The sequence below is a fragment of the Epinephelus fuscoguttatus genome, linkage group LG1 (assembly GCF_011397635.1).
Source record: "Epinephelus fuscoguttatus linkage group LG1, E.fuscoguttatus.final_Chr_v1".
Taxonomy (NCBI): Eukaryota; Metazoa; Chordata; class Actinopteri; order Perciformes; family Serranidae; genus Epinephelus; species Epinephelus fuscoguttatus.
The window spans coordinates 12,723,731-12,738,812 of record NC_064752.1 but is presented as its reverse complement, the minus strand read 5'-3'; the positions used below and the strand labels follow the sequence as shown (position 1 = coordinate 12,738,812).

General features: G+C 42.5%; 1 protein-coding gene across 12 annotated transcripts in view; it reads right to left on the bottom strand.

Annotated features, from left to right (window-relative positions):
* Positions 1-15,082, bottom strand: part of eif4g3a (eukaryotic translation initiation factor 4 gamma, 3a) — a 77,623-nt gene that overhangs the window by 50,931 nt on the left and 11,610 nt on the right. For 7 of the 12 annotated variants that reach the window (XM_049586850.1, XM_049586859.1, XM_049586867.1 and 4 more), the window contains exons 2-5: positions 14,126-14,198; positions 10,260-10,427; positions 6,255-6,347; positions 5,207-5,239 (exon numbers count right to left, since the gene is read on the bottom strand). In XM_049586850.1, the coding sequence (XP_049442807.1) occupies positions 5,207-5,239; positions 6,255-6,347; positions 10,260-10,427; positions 14,126-14,198 (367 nt within the window). The remainder of the gene's footprint in view (positions 1-5,206; positions 5,240-6,254; positions 6,348-10,259; positions 10,428-14,125; positions 14,199-15,082) is intronic. The other 5 variants (XM_049586883.1, XM_049586884.1, XM_049586882.1 and 2 more) reach the window with 4 other exon arrangements.

The following is a 15,082-nucleotide window of genomic DNA, read 5'->3' as shown; positions in this document are numbered from 1 at the left end:
TTTAGCAAACAAAAAGTATTTAATTTGTTTTAAAACTGTTATCTTTGTCATTTAAAAAGCACCAATATACCAAATAATAGCCTAAAGCTTATTAACAAAGCACTAAAATCAGGATAAATTAATAAAATTGCAAAAACAGCAAAAAATGGCGGTAATACATCATATAGTGCTGTTGAGCCACCCTAAATCACCAAAAGGGAAATTCCTTCACTGTGACGGCCCTAGTGGCGGTACTGAGGTCTCACCATTATGTGATGCTTCCACTACTTGAGGACACACTGAAGGGAAAATCCCAGATTAATAGAGTTATTTACACTCTGAACAGCTTGACTGCAACAACAGTTGTTTGTTTTAGTGTAATTTCCACTTGCTTTGAATTATTTTCTTATTCACACACACACAAAAGCTGTGTTTGAAATCCACAGAAGCCAGTTACACCGATAAGTGGAGGGAAAAAAAATAAAATAATGACGATCCTTGTTTGAAGACAGACTTATGTTTTGGCCAAATGATTTAATTTTCTGATCTCTATGTAGCCTTTACTGTGCATTGAGTGTGTTTCAGAGGGGACAATGGCTGTTTTCTCCATTGGTATAAAAGGCCACTGTTCGGCTTCATCTGCTTTCCGACTCCACTTCCGTGGTGGCACAAGAGATCCCAGCGCCAGTTTGTGACAGCCAGAGCATGCACTTGTGTGTGTGTGTGTGTGTGTGTGTGTGTGTGTGTGTGTGTGTGTTTGTAGAGTAACGCAGGCAAACACACCCGACACACTTTGACACCATACTATTAATAGTCTGTTAAAAATTTGTCTACACAGAAGGATCCAGAAGGTGAAGATGTTAGACAACAAGTCACACAGGGTGCATCTTGGAGTGTGAATAACACATCAATCTTACAGCCAGGCAGCTGCATTAATCATTACAGCAGGAATCAACAAACACAAAAGATAACAGGAAGTCACATGGACTCAATGTCAGCACCCAGACATGTCTAAGACCCTTAGCATCCACAAGGTAATACACAAACAGCGCCATAAATACTACACTGCCAGACATGAACACATTAACATGCCCTTCATAATCTAATGACTTTGGTTCATGAAGTGTCAACTGCCTCACAGGAACCAGAGTATAATTCACACAAAGTGTCAGACGTGAACACAGACCAAGCCTCGAGGAACAGTGCCAGGCTTTAAAGCTAATTTGACATAGTGGCCAAACCGTGGAATTACAACTTCTGGATCTGTCAAAGACTTTCTCACCACAGACTTATATTGTAAAAGACGCGTCTTAAAATCAGCGTATATATATATATATTTTTAAGATACATTAGCTTCCCAGTATGAGCACATAATACCTCATAATTAAATCATTTTGTCCTTAAAGTCGTAAAATAACCAGCCAAATAAATAAATAGCCAAATCCCCGAGTTGTGAATAAGTCCAAGACTGAGCAGTTGGGAGGTGGGGTAAAAGGTAACAGCGGTGCACTAGCTCCATGGGCTCACGGATCTGGAAGATACCGGTAACTTTATATCCGGAAATCCAACTTCTTTGACTTCGTGTACCACTGAGCAACTTTCACAGAAGTGAAACAAGTGGCAACCTCCGGGGCTGAAAAATGAAGCCAACACCCAAGTGCCAAAAACTGCAGTTCCTCGAATGGCCACTTGAGGCGGGCTCCAAAAGCAAGTCAATCCCCACAGACACAAATGTCAACTTGCTAACTTTACGGTAGAAATGAAATGTTTAGGGTCTTGTAAATCACCTGTCTACCTTCCTCATTCTTCCACAGCTCCACCATCTCGTGCAAGTTTGGTCACCAAAAATCCATGATGGAGACGGCCAAAATGGCAAACTTGAGGCTTCTTAACATCAGTCTATGAATAAATGGGTGACTTCGTAGTAGGGCTGTCACGATTAGTCGACTAATCGATGACTAATCGACTATTAACATAATCGGTGACTATTTTAGTAGTCGACTAATCGGTTTGAGTCATTTTTCATAGAAAGCTACTATAAAAGTACCCCAAAATACTCTTACTGCAGCTTCTCACGTTCCGATATTGGCAGCTTTACACAATCTCCCGAGACAGTGAATTAAAACCTTTTGGCGTGAGTATGAAACAAGACATTAGATGACGTAATTTTGGGGTTTGGGCGAGACAGATCGACATTTTTAAACATTTTAACAGATTTCTCAATGAAATGATTAGTCAACTAATTGAAGAAATAATCGACAGATTAGTCAACAATGAAAATAATCGTTAGTGGCAGCCCTACTTCACGGTGGCTATGTCCATTATTTTCATACAGTCTATGAAACGGACAGTGCCCTGCCTCCAACACTGTATCCAGTTTTCTTTATACATCCACGTAACAGACACACAAACACACTGGGACGGGTCCACACAGCTGCTCCTGACTCTTTCCTTGACTACAGTCGAGCTGACCACTGGATACAATCCTTCATTACTTCGTCTTGTTTCACCCCTTGATTATGTACAACGTGAAATAATCAGCATCTTAAGAACAATTCTTGTAGACAGTTGCGTCCATCTGGAATTTGGCTTGTAGATGTGAAGAAATCAAGACCACAAAATCATCACCTGAACAATAAAACAGTCGATTTAATCGCAGTACCTTGGTGTAATTACTACAAAAAAAATGAGACCATGGTGCTATGAGGGTGTTATCACTGAAAAAGTCTGACAGATTCAGCTACACAAGCGCAGTAATAACAATGTCTCTGTTTTTGTCATCTGGCATAAAGCAATCTGTGCTACAGCCAAATATCCATAAACACTAGTCTGATTGCAAATAATGTCTCTACTACATTTTCCACAATCAAAATGGTTATCATTTATGACAACTTGATGTCAGCCATTCAGGAGGAACAAATATTTGTCCCCATCATCCCGTTTGATAAGCAAACATCCAAATAAACAAGTAAACTGTTCACGTCATTTCACTGGACAGTGAAGATTCTACATCACTTTAAAGGGCCACTACGCCCAAAAATCATGCATGTTATTCCTATGGTCTGAGACAGTCCAAATATATAAGTCAACATGAACAACTCTCTCCCAAATCCAAAAGCCAGAGTGCTAAAACTCAAATTTGTGATGTTATTATAAAGTCTGGAGCTGCTCTACAGACAATGAACTGGGGAAGATGCTCTAGATCAGTGGTTTCAACTGGTGGGTCGCAGTCTAAAAGTGGATTACAGGTCCATTCTGAATGGACCACAAGTGACTCGTGAACATTTCAAGTTTGTGAAAAACACACTTTATTTTGAGGTACAGTAAACTTCCAGCACAGAGCTTTTGTTTTTAAATGCCATTTCCTGCTGTAAAATGAGTGACTCACGTGCAGCTATTAGACAGAGAAAACAAACTGGCTTGACGACATAGCCAAATGCAAGTATGACGCTCAATGTAATAGATTGTGTGGACACTGAACTAACTACTAAGGAGAAATCTGGACTCCATGGATGAACCAGTTGTGAACTACTGTTCTAGATGACACTAAGAACACCCGGGGGAATGTTCTGAGAATATGGGTATATTTTTGGTTTCAGTACTGAGAACGCTACAACAGAATAAAGCTCATTAGTTGCCTGCGTCCAGACCTTGGAATTTGCCCTCTACATCTGAATTGGAACGTGAAACAGCGGTTTCTCAGTTGAAATAAAAACATGACCATTGAGCACCACGGAGGGGACTAAGGACTGGCCAATCAATGCCATGAGCGCGACTAACACCACTGTCAAGCAGTGTGCTGAGACACACACTTGCAAGATAAATGTGACACTTTCTAATGTCACAATGGAGGGACAACTACGCAGGTTGATTTTAGCGCTGCTCATCGTGGACTATATTGCTGTCATTGTTCATTTTAGTCAAACCATACAGTTTGAAAACGAGGCGCGGCTCCAACTAGAAAACAATGTTCTGATGCACTGGATGTGCTGAATGTGCATATTAAGGCAGTACAGGAGGAGGTGCACATTAATAATCCTCCAGGACTGTAACATGCTCATGTTCAACCCAAACAATGTGTCATGTGACTGCAGTTGGTTCAGATCCAGGTCGGAACACATTTTCACCACAAACGCACAAAGTTCGTTTCTTCCACCTCTTCAAGAAGGTTTTGGTCCGGTTGTTTTGGTGCGCACCCAAGTGCGATTGCTGTGTTCACACCTGCCCAAATGAGCCACACTTAGGGGGCAAACAAACTTGAGTTTGATTGAACCAAACAGGGCAGGTGTGAAAACACCCTTACTTCTATGGTTTCTAGCTTTGAGAGAGAGAAGCTCCTGTTCACAAACACGAATTTGAATTTCCTTGACCAGTGAAATAACATATTGCAATTCTTAGTTTAGGTGGCGTTCTCCTTTAATGAAAGCTGCATACAGTATTACTGATGCATGGCAGTGCCCTGTAGTGTGTCCAGTGCCACTGACACATGCTAGCCGTTATCGACGGCTCATTGAATTGTGATAGATGCAACTGAAAGCACTCTCTGACTAGCTGTTAATCCTGGCAAATGACTTATTTCATCCTGTAATGTGGCGTCCCCATATTTTTCACCTTCTCTTTTTCTAAGCAAAACACCACAGACTCACATCACCAGTGCAAAGTTCAAACACATTATCAGAGACTGATGAGTCATTTCCTTTTTAGTTAAATGTAATGGATATCAAGGTTCTATCATGTCAATGCCTTTTAATTACTGATCTGAAAAATATTAAAATTGTAAGGAAGTGTGGGAGATTCATAACATCCTGTGCAAAAAAAGGGTTACTTGTTCCATTCAGAGCTCAAAGACACCCACAAGCTTCATTACATCTAAACTCGATAAAGACTATTAAATACCAATTGAATTCTTGGAATCAACTCACCATAAAAATAAACATGAATGGTGCAAGAACACACCCGTCAGGAAACTGCTCTGTGCACCTGGCTGGATATGTTGATTAAATAGCAGTGCGCTCGGGAAAAATCCCATGATAATTAAAACCCCTTTAACTGTATCCAAGAAACGTGAAGGCGTTCAAATCTTAGACTTTTTTTTTTTTTTTTTCTTTGTTAAGGAACAGCAGACGCCCCACAAACAGCCCTTTGCCAGCAGGTACCAGCAAATACTGCTTTGATGATGATGATGCAAGAGAGGGAGCAGGAGGGGCGTTCAGCGGGGGTAAATTACCTGATGGTGGGTTGGTCGAGGGCCCGCAGCAAACTGGTGGGGGAGGGAGGAGAGGTCCAGCAAGGAGATTGAAGCAGTGATGGCAAAGCGGGGAGAAGAAAGAGCATAAGAGAGACACAGAGATAAGATGAGCGATGGGGGCAGATGCTTGAAAATACAGTACAAAACCACAGAGCAACAAAAGCTTTAAAGACACATGGCACGAGATGCAGCTCTCAGACCGAAGTCAAGATGTGTACTTGCAAATAATAGCCTGATTTAAGTGCCAGATATGTTAAATGTTACGATGCCATATTGTTAAACACAGACACGTGTATCATTTATATGTGGCAAACCTTAAACTGTAACCACACAAGACACGACCTACATATGTGTATACATACTGACCAAGGTCTGGTTAGCCTTGCTCTACTGATGGGAGCTGGGCAGGAGCCAGGCAGGATTAATAAATGATGCTTACTAGGTGTGTGTGTGTGTGTGCACAGAGAATGCTGGCAAAGTAAATATAATATTTGGAAATTCTTCACTAGGCTTGTTGTGGTGGGAGGTTTTTCTCCAAAGGTGGTCTCCATCTTTACATGGCTGTTCTTAGGTTACACGTTACAACATCGAGCAGCTTCACTTTACACAAATATAGATATTTTAAACTAACATCGACAAAGGGATCAATCTTTTAACTTTTATGTTGCCCTACTACCCGTCTGGATGGGTGTGTAACAAAAGGAAAAAATGACACCAGTGTTGAGTTGTGTCCCCTACGCCACCCGTGATGAAGAACCACCGACCACAACAAGCTTATAAAGGGCCTTTAAGGAGACAATGAAGAAGACCTCATTAAAAAAAATACAGCCTATGTTAAAGTGTCTCGCTACTATGAGTGGTCTGAGGTCGGTCTACATTTCTGGCGTTCTTTGTGGCTTCTACACACCAGGACCCTCCATCACTGACTCCATGAAACTCCAACTTTCAATAACAGTGGCAGTAAACCACAAACTGTTTGTACTTGGAGGCAGGCGTGCCGTAAATCTAAGACCAGAGGGACACTCACCGGGCGACTTTGTGGCTGTGCATTCATTGGCTGTGTCTGGGGAGAATACACTAGAGGGGCGGAGCCAGCATTTTGTCCAGGGTTGTATGGAGACTGTCGAAAGAAGAAAAGGACAGACAGACAGAGAAGGAGAGGGTTCATTATATCAGGGCTCTGAATGAAGTGTGTCCTGCCGTCCTTGGGCATGTAATTTCTTATTTCTTTTGTATTTTCTGTTTTTGGGACGTTTATGAGCATGTAACCTCACAGCGCATGGGTGAGGTTGGGGTTTTATAAAGGTAGCAACCAGTTTCCAGGCCGTAAGCAGGAGGCATCCAAGAGATACAGCATCGGGGAAAACCCCCCGCAAATGTAGAGGCGTATTGCTAAATGAGAGTGAATCCGAGGTTTACTTTTCACTTTCCCTGGCGAGCAGTAACCGACAATTCTGCATAGTACACCTTTAATCACTTGCAAAGTTGTCAATGTAGAATTGCATGACAGTACACAATTCAAGAGTGTACAAGCACTCGTCACGCACCTTGACACCCATATACAGAGAGAAGATTAACGGCATGTTTACACTAGACGCAGAAGTGCCGTTATATCAACTGTCATGCGAACAGTTGTCTGTACACCAGAAGCGCATTTCTTTGCGACAGTCAGGAAGCGAGTCTGCTTCTCTGTGCATTCGAATCACACGTAGAGCTCTTTCTGCTTATATGTGTATCTGTTTGTCTCTCTTGATCCCCATTTAGACACAACTGAGGTGTGAGGTATGTAAGCATAGGATGCATATTCTATATTTTATAAGAATCCTTTATATCGTTCATAATAGATTATCAGTGTGTTTTCTTGCCAAATTTGTTCGCAAAGATCAGACACTATCGCTGCAGAGCTTGGTGTCGTGGCATCTGCTGCGGCGCATTCAGTGTGAAAAGCCCAACTGGTTAACAAGGTTGTTGAAAGGAAGCAGGCAGGGCTTCACAGAAAATCGGTGCACTGTGCGTTGCTTCTGCATCGAGTGAGAACCCAGCAAAAGGCAGCCGTCAGGAAGTTACAATGGCACGCCAATGTGGTGGTGCGATTTTACGCTTTCAGGTGTCAACGGTGGCCTAAACAGCAAAACATACTAAAGAAGAAACAAAGATACAGACAGGGACAAACTGCAACCACACTCTTCGTCTCTCTATGAGGATACCAGAGAGGCGGCCCTCTCATGTGCGCACACATGCGCATGCCCAGTGTTTACAGTTACAAAAAAAAAAAAAAGGGAAATCACAAAATTTACAGATATTACAATTTAAAACAACTGTTCATTTATAAATTGAATGCATGTGACATAAATAAATTAATGAACATGTAACAAATGGTTTAATAAACGTGAGCTAATCTATAATTTAATAATTCCCAGGGATTTTTTTTATTATGCCACGCATCACTTTAATTATGTTAATAATTTCATTGTAGAAAAACACTCATTTAATAATTAGAAGGGCGAGCTTTTACTTTGGGATGGTTTAAAATGTATATTGTGGCGGCGGTAAAAATAGTTAAAGCCCTGTTTACATGCACAGACCTGGAGCTGTGCAGCAATCACTGAATTCATTAGGACATTTCAACCTTAACAAATACACCAGCAACACTACCGTTGATGATGCTGAGGGAAAATGTTTTCGATTGGGGTTTATGTGCTGCGCAAAGATAATTGGTGCCCTCAAGGACTGCAAATCCTGTGTTGCTTTATTCCTCATCTAGTGTGCAGTGGAGCCAGGCGGAGGTAGGTTTAAGCAGATCTGCTTACTGTTCTCCGAGCTGCTGCCGGTATGGCGGTGATAATTTAAGTTTGTGCTGGCTGACAGGACTATCTATAGAAGGCTGTTGAGAGCTTTAGGGTGAGGCAGTGGGCCATTAGGCTATAACGGTAAAGTGGAACAACTAGATTCCTCGCGAACATTGTCACATACTTGCAGAGACGCTGAGTTACCGAGTCGACATGCTTGTGAGCGAGAGCAGCGAGGCGGTCAGAGATTTAAGCATCACGGCAGCAGTGTCGCTAACTGACAGAGTAATTAAACTTTCACACAGAGTGACCTGTTTGACTGTATTTATTGAATTTTCTTCCCAACTAAAAGTGTAAACAGATGATGTGATGCTGCTTTCTTTCTTCCCATCATGTTCAGCCCTGACTTACATCACTGTCCTATCCTATCTCCATCCATCACATGTGTATGTCTTTCTATAGCTACTTTGACATACATACATACATACATACATACATGTGTATGTATGTCAAAGTAGCTATAGACAGAGAAATAAACTAACTTCCCACCATATATTTAACCCTTACCAAACCTCAACCATCTCCGCTCTTAATTAATTAAATAATCTTACCTAAATCCGAGCTAATCACTGTGCATCTGCCCATATCCCTGGTAGTATACGAGATTTAAAACCTACATCCCCTTTTAACATTCTCCCAATCCTGATTAATTATTCCCCACTTTGACTTTTGACAGAGCTTCTACCCAAAGAGCCGAGGTCTGAACACGACTGGCTCCAAAATATTTAACTGATAAGGACCTCTTTCAGCCTCAGGGGCATAGCTCTGGAAACAGACCTACACATTTTGAAGTTAGGTTGAGCCAATGATAATATATCAGCCGACGTGACTGACAGGGAGTTCCTGTGGTTTGGAAACAATGTACTATTCTTCCCACAGTGACAAAACCTTTTGCAACTGACAAACCCGTCGACGATTACTGACAGTTCGTCAAAACATTATTCAATCCTGGTTCTGGGTTCAAAGCCACATCCTCTAATTGTTCATGTGGGCTCCATCCAGGTGTAATTTTGCTACATGTATGCTGAGCTCGCCCCCTCCAGACCCTTATTAGAGTTTAACAGGCACTGTATAGACAATACAGTCGATGCATGTTTGTCTACAGGCACAGTGGTGTCATTATCTATCTGTCAATATATTGATTCAATGATCAATGATCCAATATCATCTATGCCAAGTGTTAACATCAATCCACATCATCATCTTAAAGATTCGCCCTCATTTTGAAGTTCCCATGGCACGTCTCTGTCACCATCAAACAGCGCTACGCAGATAATGGCAAGCGGAGGCAAGATGATGAGGATATTTACGGCCCTCTCAGGAATAAATTAGCCAGGCATGTCACTCCGCTATCTTGCTGCTCTCTCTACGACAACATTGGCTGCTCTGTTTCAACTATATTGGGCTGAAAAAACGTACATGCAGGAATACATTAAGCCACGCTGACAGGAAACGCCTGCTAACCACTAAGCTACTTTATGCTTTTGTCAAATGTTCTTGTTATGTCGTGTTTTATGTTTGTTAGTAGAGTCAATTCAAAGTAAACTTTACTGCAGCTATTTACAATTATTTATGTGTTCTCTTAGGGCCAAAAGCAAAAAGAAAGGTGTGGCAGCCTCTTCTGTAACTGACTGTGTTAATGTGCATATGATATCACTTCATGTCGATCGCAGGCACCTGAATTGAATCAAATCAAAATCATATTGTGGCAGATTTTGTGATATCAGCAAATATCGTATCATGAGGAAACATCTGAACTTAACTGAAGCAATACAATCATGCAAACATGGCTTACTGCTGTATTAGGAAAGTAGTGGAAAAGAAAAGGAACAAACAGGAAAATAAAACATGTAAAAAGCTGATGTAAGAAAAGACAAATAAAACAGGTCAGGGGTCGACGTCGTGGGCAGAATTATCTACATATTGCATATATTTTTACAGCAAATGAACTATTTTTTTTTATTTTTCTCAAACAAAGATCTAAAAATTGTGTTTGCAATCTTACAATGTGACAAATTTCATTCATTGAGACAACAAAACATCTTGTCATGGCATAATCATATCAGTTCTAGTGCTGAATTGTCGCCCAGCCCAAAAACAAGTCATAAAAAGCAAGCAGACAAATGGACAGATCAAACATGAAAACGCAGAGAGGATGACGGCGGACACAGTGACAAACTCACCCCTCCGCCTGCCTCCCAGCCCTTAGGGTAGCGATATGGGGAAGCTGTGGGTACTGATACCTGAGAGAGCGCCGGGGAGTGGGCATGACCGGGCGGGGTGCCCGCCAAGTTAGGGTGTCCCTTTGTGATGTCGTGAGCAGTGTAAGGAGGGCCAGCATGCCTGGGTACCTGTATCACATGAAACAGAAAGATTAGGCACTTACACAAAAGGAGATATTATGTCAGATTGATGCACGCACACACACACACACACACACACACACAAAAAGGGATGTAGAGGAGGAACAGTGGAGGCAGGATTCCACAAGTCATTAGTCCTCCCTCCTGCGGAGGATTGTAAATTAAGCTAAAGCCCTAGGATTAGCCCCTGTATGTGTGCAGAGGTGAAGACCTGTGCTGTGGATGGGTGTTGAAGCCTACAGGGGTTGGCCGAGACTGGCTTGGCCTCTTCTGCAGCCTGCTGTGCCCAACTATGCTGTGCAAAGATGTCTGGGGCCTCACATGGCAAAACTGGGTCAAGTAATCATATTACAATCCCACTCATCTGCGCTAAATAGAGTGCACCTGATACAATAGATACAACTGAGTCATGCTAAACAAGCTCCGTTGATACGGGCCGTCGATGGGCTCGGGTTAGTCGCACCAGCCGAGCGAGCAGTATCGGGAAGAGAGGAGCTTTGACTCAGCTCTCAGGCTGTGGTGTGGCAGGATGGGCCTTGGCTGCTGCAGCTGTGGGCGCCTGGCACCACTGCAGGTGCTGCTTGTTGCTGCAGCAAGCCTGACACACCAGGGAATGAGACAGGATACTGCAGGAAGAAAACAGGAGGCACTGAGACAGACTGGAGAGCTGGGCAACCCACCTTTCACTCCAGGGCTTTTATTTTTTAATCTTTACACACTGTAGCTGTTAAAACTTTTACAACAAAGCTAACATTTGAAAACCAACATCTCAAAATTATATCATATTTAAATCTCAGGCATTTTTCGGCACAGCTTCTATAGTACCAATCCCCTCTGCATCTCTCCATCTTCTATGTGTGGCCCACTTCCCTCAGATGACCTGGGATAAAGCAACTAATCTAGCCGCTGTTACCAGGGGAGGAGCCTGCTCTGCTCCAGGCGAGTGACTGATTCTGAGGACATACAGAGTGATGGTATGGGGGAGGGGAGGCAAGCGACTGTATAGGCGCTGTACATGAGGGTAGGGGGAAAAAGAGTGCACAAGCCCCGCATCCACTGCAGAGAACAACTGCTTCATGCCATGGGCACGGTTTATTTCCACCAGTGTCATCATTGCTGCAGCCTCGCGGCTTAAAGCGAACTTTCAACAAGCTAGAGCATCTCATAAAACCTGTGGTGTACCCAGTGCCGTTGTGCCGTAGTGGATAAATAATCTCATAGCTGAATAACTATCTGCGTTTCTTTCACAAACTGCAGCTGCCTACTGTACATCACCGCTGACAACATCCTCTTTGTGGTGTCAAATAATCAAAGTGGCATTTCTATGGTGAACCACAATGCTCATAAAAGCCACTCAGAGATTACAAAATGGGCTAACAAACACACACAAGCTAATATTTTCCCACAAAATATCACTATAATGTTAAAGGAAGTCTCAGCGAGTGCTACAACTGTTTTCATTATGTCAGCTCAGTTCATTTTGAGTGAGAAAAAAATCAATAAAATGTGAAGCGAAAAGGGAAATCAATACTCCTATCCTCTAATTTCTGCAGTATACATTCATTTACAAGACGTCCAACAGTGAACATGGAGGTATCTGTACCTTTAATGGTAGGGCTGCCACTAATCTGTATCTCATAAAGCCCTCCAACAAATCACTGCCCTCCAGGTAAATGCACATTTGGCTTATCAGAGGAGAAACCCAGAGCGGCGCAGCAGAGCACTGAGGGTCTGCGAGCGGCTGCGCTCAACACTGCTGTACAGCATGATGCCCGCTTGCAGATGGTGCCTGTCATGTCCTCAGAGGAAGGGAGGATGCAATTTCGGGTTTGTTTGTCTTTAGGGAGCTACAGTAGGTGTGGCCAGTCGCAGACGAGACAACAAATGGCTCCCAAAGTTCAGCCAGGGACAACATATTAAAGTGCATTTTTTTCCTGTGACCAAATCTAATAGTTTTCCTAAAGCCCCTGGCTCTTTCACACTGACGCCCGAAGCAGGTTCAAATAAATACAAGAGTTATGTGAATATTATGACGACAAAGATCAGATACGGCAAATGTTAATTAACTCCTAAAGGAGACAGTGAATGGCAAAGGTCCCCTGAGGTGACACATTTCCACAGCAGTCACATCACAGCATTACATCTTTACAAGCACGCCTTCCTCTCTGCATAATAAAACAAACACAAATGCAATGCAAATGTTTACAGCACCTTTAAAAGCTATTTAACCCCTTGTCATTTGTTTACACTTAAAAAATACAGTATTTGTCACAATGTTAGGGGAAAAAAACCCTCTAAAGGAGGGGTGAGTGATCTGAGGCACTGCCATGTTGCGTGGTACCAAACCGCTCTAACATATTTAAACTCCACACACATTCAATTGCCAGTTTATTAGATACACATGAAAGGGATTTACACCTGAAAATGAATGCAATGAATCCCATCTTCAGTTTCAAACACAAGTACACAAATCAGCTTCACTTTAACTCACAGAATTCACAGACAAACACCTGACACATTTTCTCCACAAATACAACATGCTAACGTTATTAGCATAAGCCTATGGCATTTTACATTGTATAAATTATCCTAGCTGCTAGCGGACTTCTCTCTACCCATATGAAGCCAGGGAAAACAGCAATGTTTAAAAAATGTAATGTCACAAAATTCGACTCATTACAACTCACAAGGTTCACTGACAAAACAACTGTCTTACACCGGACGCATTTTCCAAACAAATACAACATGCTAACATTATTAGCACAAGCCTTTGGCATTTTACGTTGTCTAAATTAGCCTAGCGACTAGCGGATATTTCCTCTGCTCATATGAAGCCAGGATAAATCACACACAAGACTTAAAATGCTATTTCTTAGGGGCTGTATTGCCGTTACAATTCATTGTTTCTTATCTGAAAAATAAAAGTAAATAAAAGCTTTGTTTCCACTGGGAAATGGTTTCATCTTACCAAAATAGACAGGAGGTCTGCGTCACTGTCTGCTGTCAGATACATTTCTGGGGAGGAGCACGTCAGGCTACGGAGTATGTACGGCATAGACTTGACGCAGAAGTATAAATTCCGCCTTAGGAGGAAACAGGTGCGTTTCACCTGCACTGAACTTCAGTTTGGCACTCTGCCTCAAAAATATGGCCATGTCTGTGTCACTCTGCCGTCAGGTCAGAAACAGCAAAAGAATCTTATGTTGTTTTTGATGTGGCGTGAAGCCAACATCAGAGCATGATTACAATGGTTGTAATGTTCAGTGGGAGGAGATTCTCATATTTTGTCCACACAACTACATCAGTGAAGGTAGACTAAACATTGGACACACCTCTCTGTAAGATGCAATGTGGCTTAACGGCTCCAGAATAAATAACAGCCTACAAAAAGCACCATAAAGTTAAATCAACACCTCTATTAAAAATTTTAAAGAAAAACACTCCAACCTTTATGAAGGTAGTGTTGCATAAGACTGCAACAGTTTTAGACAGGTGTACCTAATAATGTGGCAACCATGTTTTGGCACAGTTTTTGTCACAGTGGCTGCAACTACATAAACTGTACTTTAGTTATGAGTCGTAAGTGTGTATTTCCAGTACATACACTGCAGAATACAGGTGGATGTGTGTGTGTGTGTGTGTGTGTGTGTGAGACAGAGAGAGAGAGAGAGGGGCAAATGACTCACGCTGTAGACTGCAGCGACTCCAGACTGTGTGGGGAAGATTCGGTCGTCCAGTGATGGCTGAACCCGTGGGATTCTGGAGAGAGGTGCTTAAGGACAAACTCTACTGGAGACCAAGAACCAGTTTGATGCTAGATAAAAGTTGGGCCGCTCATCAGGTAAGATTCCTGTCATATTTTATGTATTCATGTCAGAGATGAGGTTAAGTATTGCTGACTAAACCACATGAGGAGACTTGATTTAATGCGTGTGGAAGTTTCCCGTTTAGCAGACACTCCTCTGTGATTGCTTCCTTCAACACTTCTGTGTTTTTATGCAACACATTCAGCTGATTCAGATCCGAAGGGCTTTCCTCGAGCCCCAATGGCTCTGTAGCTTGATTTCAAGGATCCCCCCCAACCGCCCCACCCCGCCCAAAATGCCCCATCTCTGAGAGAACACAGTGTACCTTCACAGTTTTGCAAGTGTTAAAGGGAAAATCTGAAATGGATTCCTGGACCACTTCAGGCGAGGGGGGGGACACACAGAGCAGGAGATTAGATAACTGCAGAGGAGCAGCAAAACTTCAGTCAGTATCAATTCTCTTTGTCTTAAGCTAAAAGTAAAATAATAGGTCAGAGAAAAACCTCATGTTACGACACTTGTAAAAGCGTGTAACACTCCAGGCTTTATCAGCACTGTGGGCTCTGTTTGAACAGAAGATAGCTTCCAAAACATGTAATAATGAGACTCGCTCTGGAGACATCACTCAGATGTTGGAGGAGACAAAAGAGGGAATGTGTAACAGACACATAGAAGAGGGAAGCCCTGTGGTTAGTAACCTGCTCAGGCAGTTGTCTGTGACAGTAAGTCTCTGTCTCACACACACACACACACACACACACGGTCACATGGTTTAGGGGAAACCGAATGTCTGGGTTTCTTCCCTTCATGCAATCACGCCTTCCTCTCCCCTCAGGG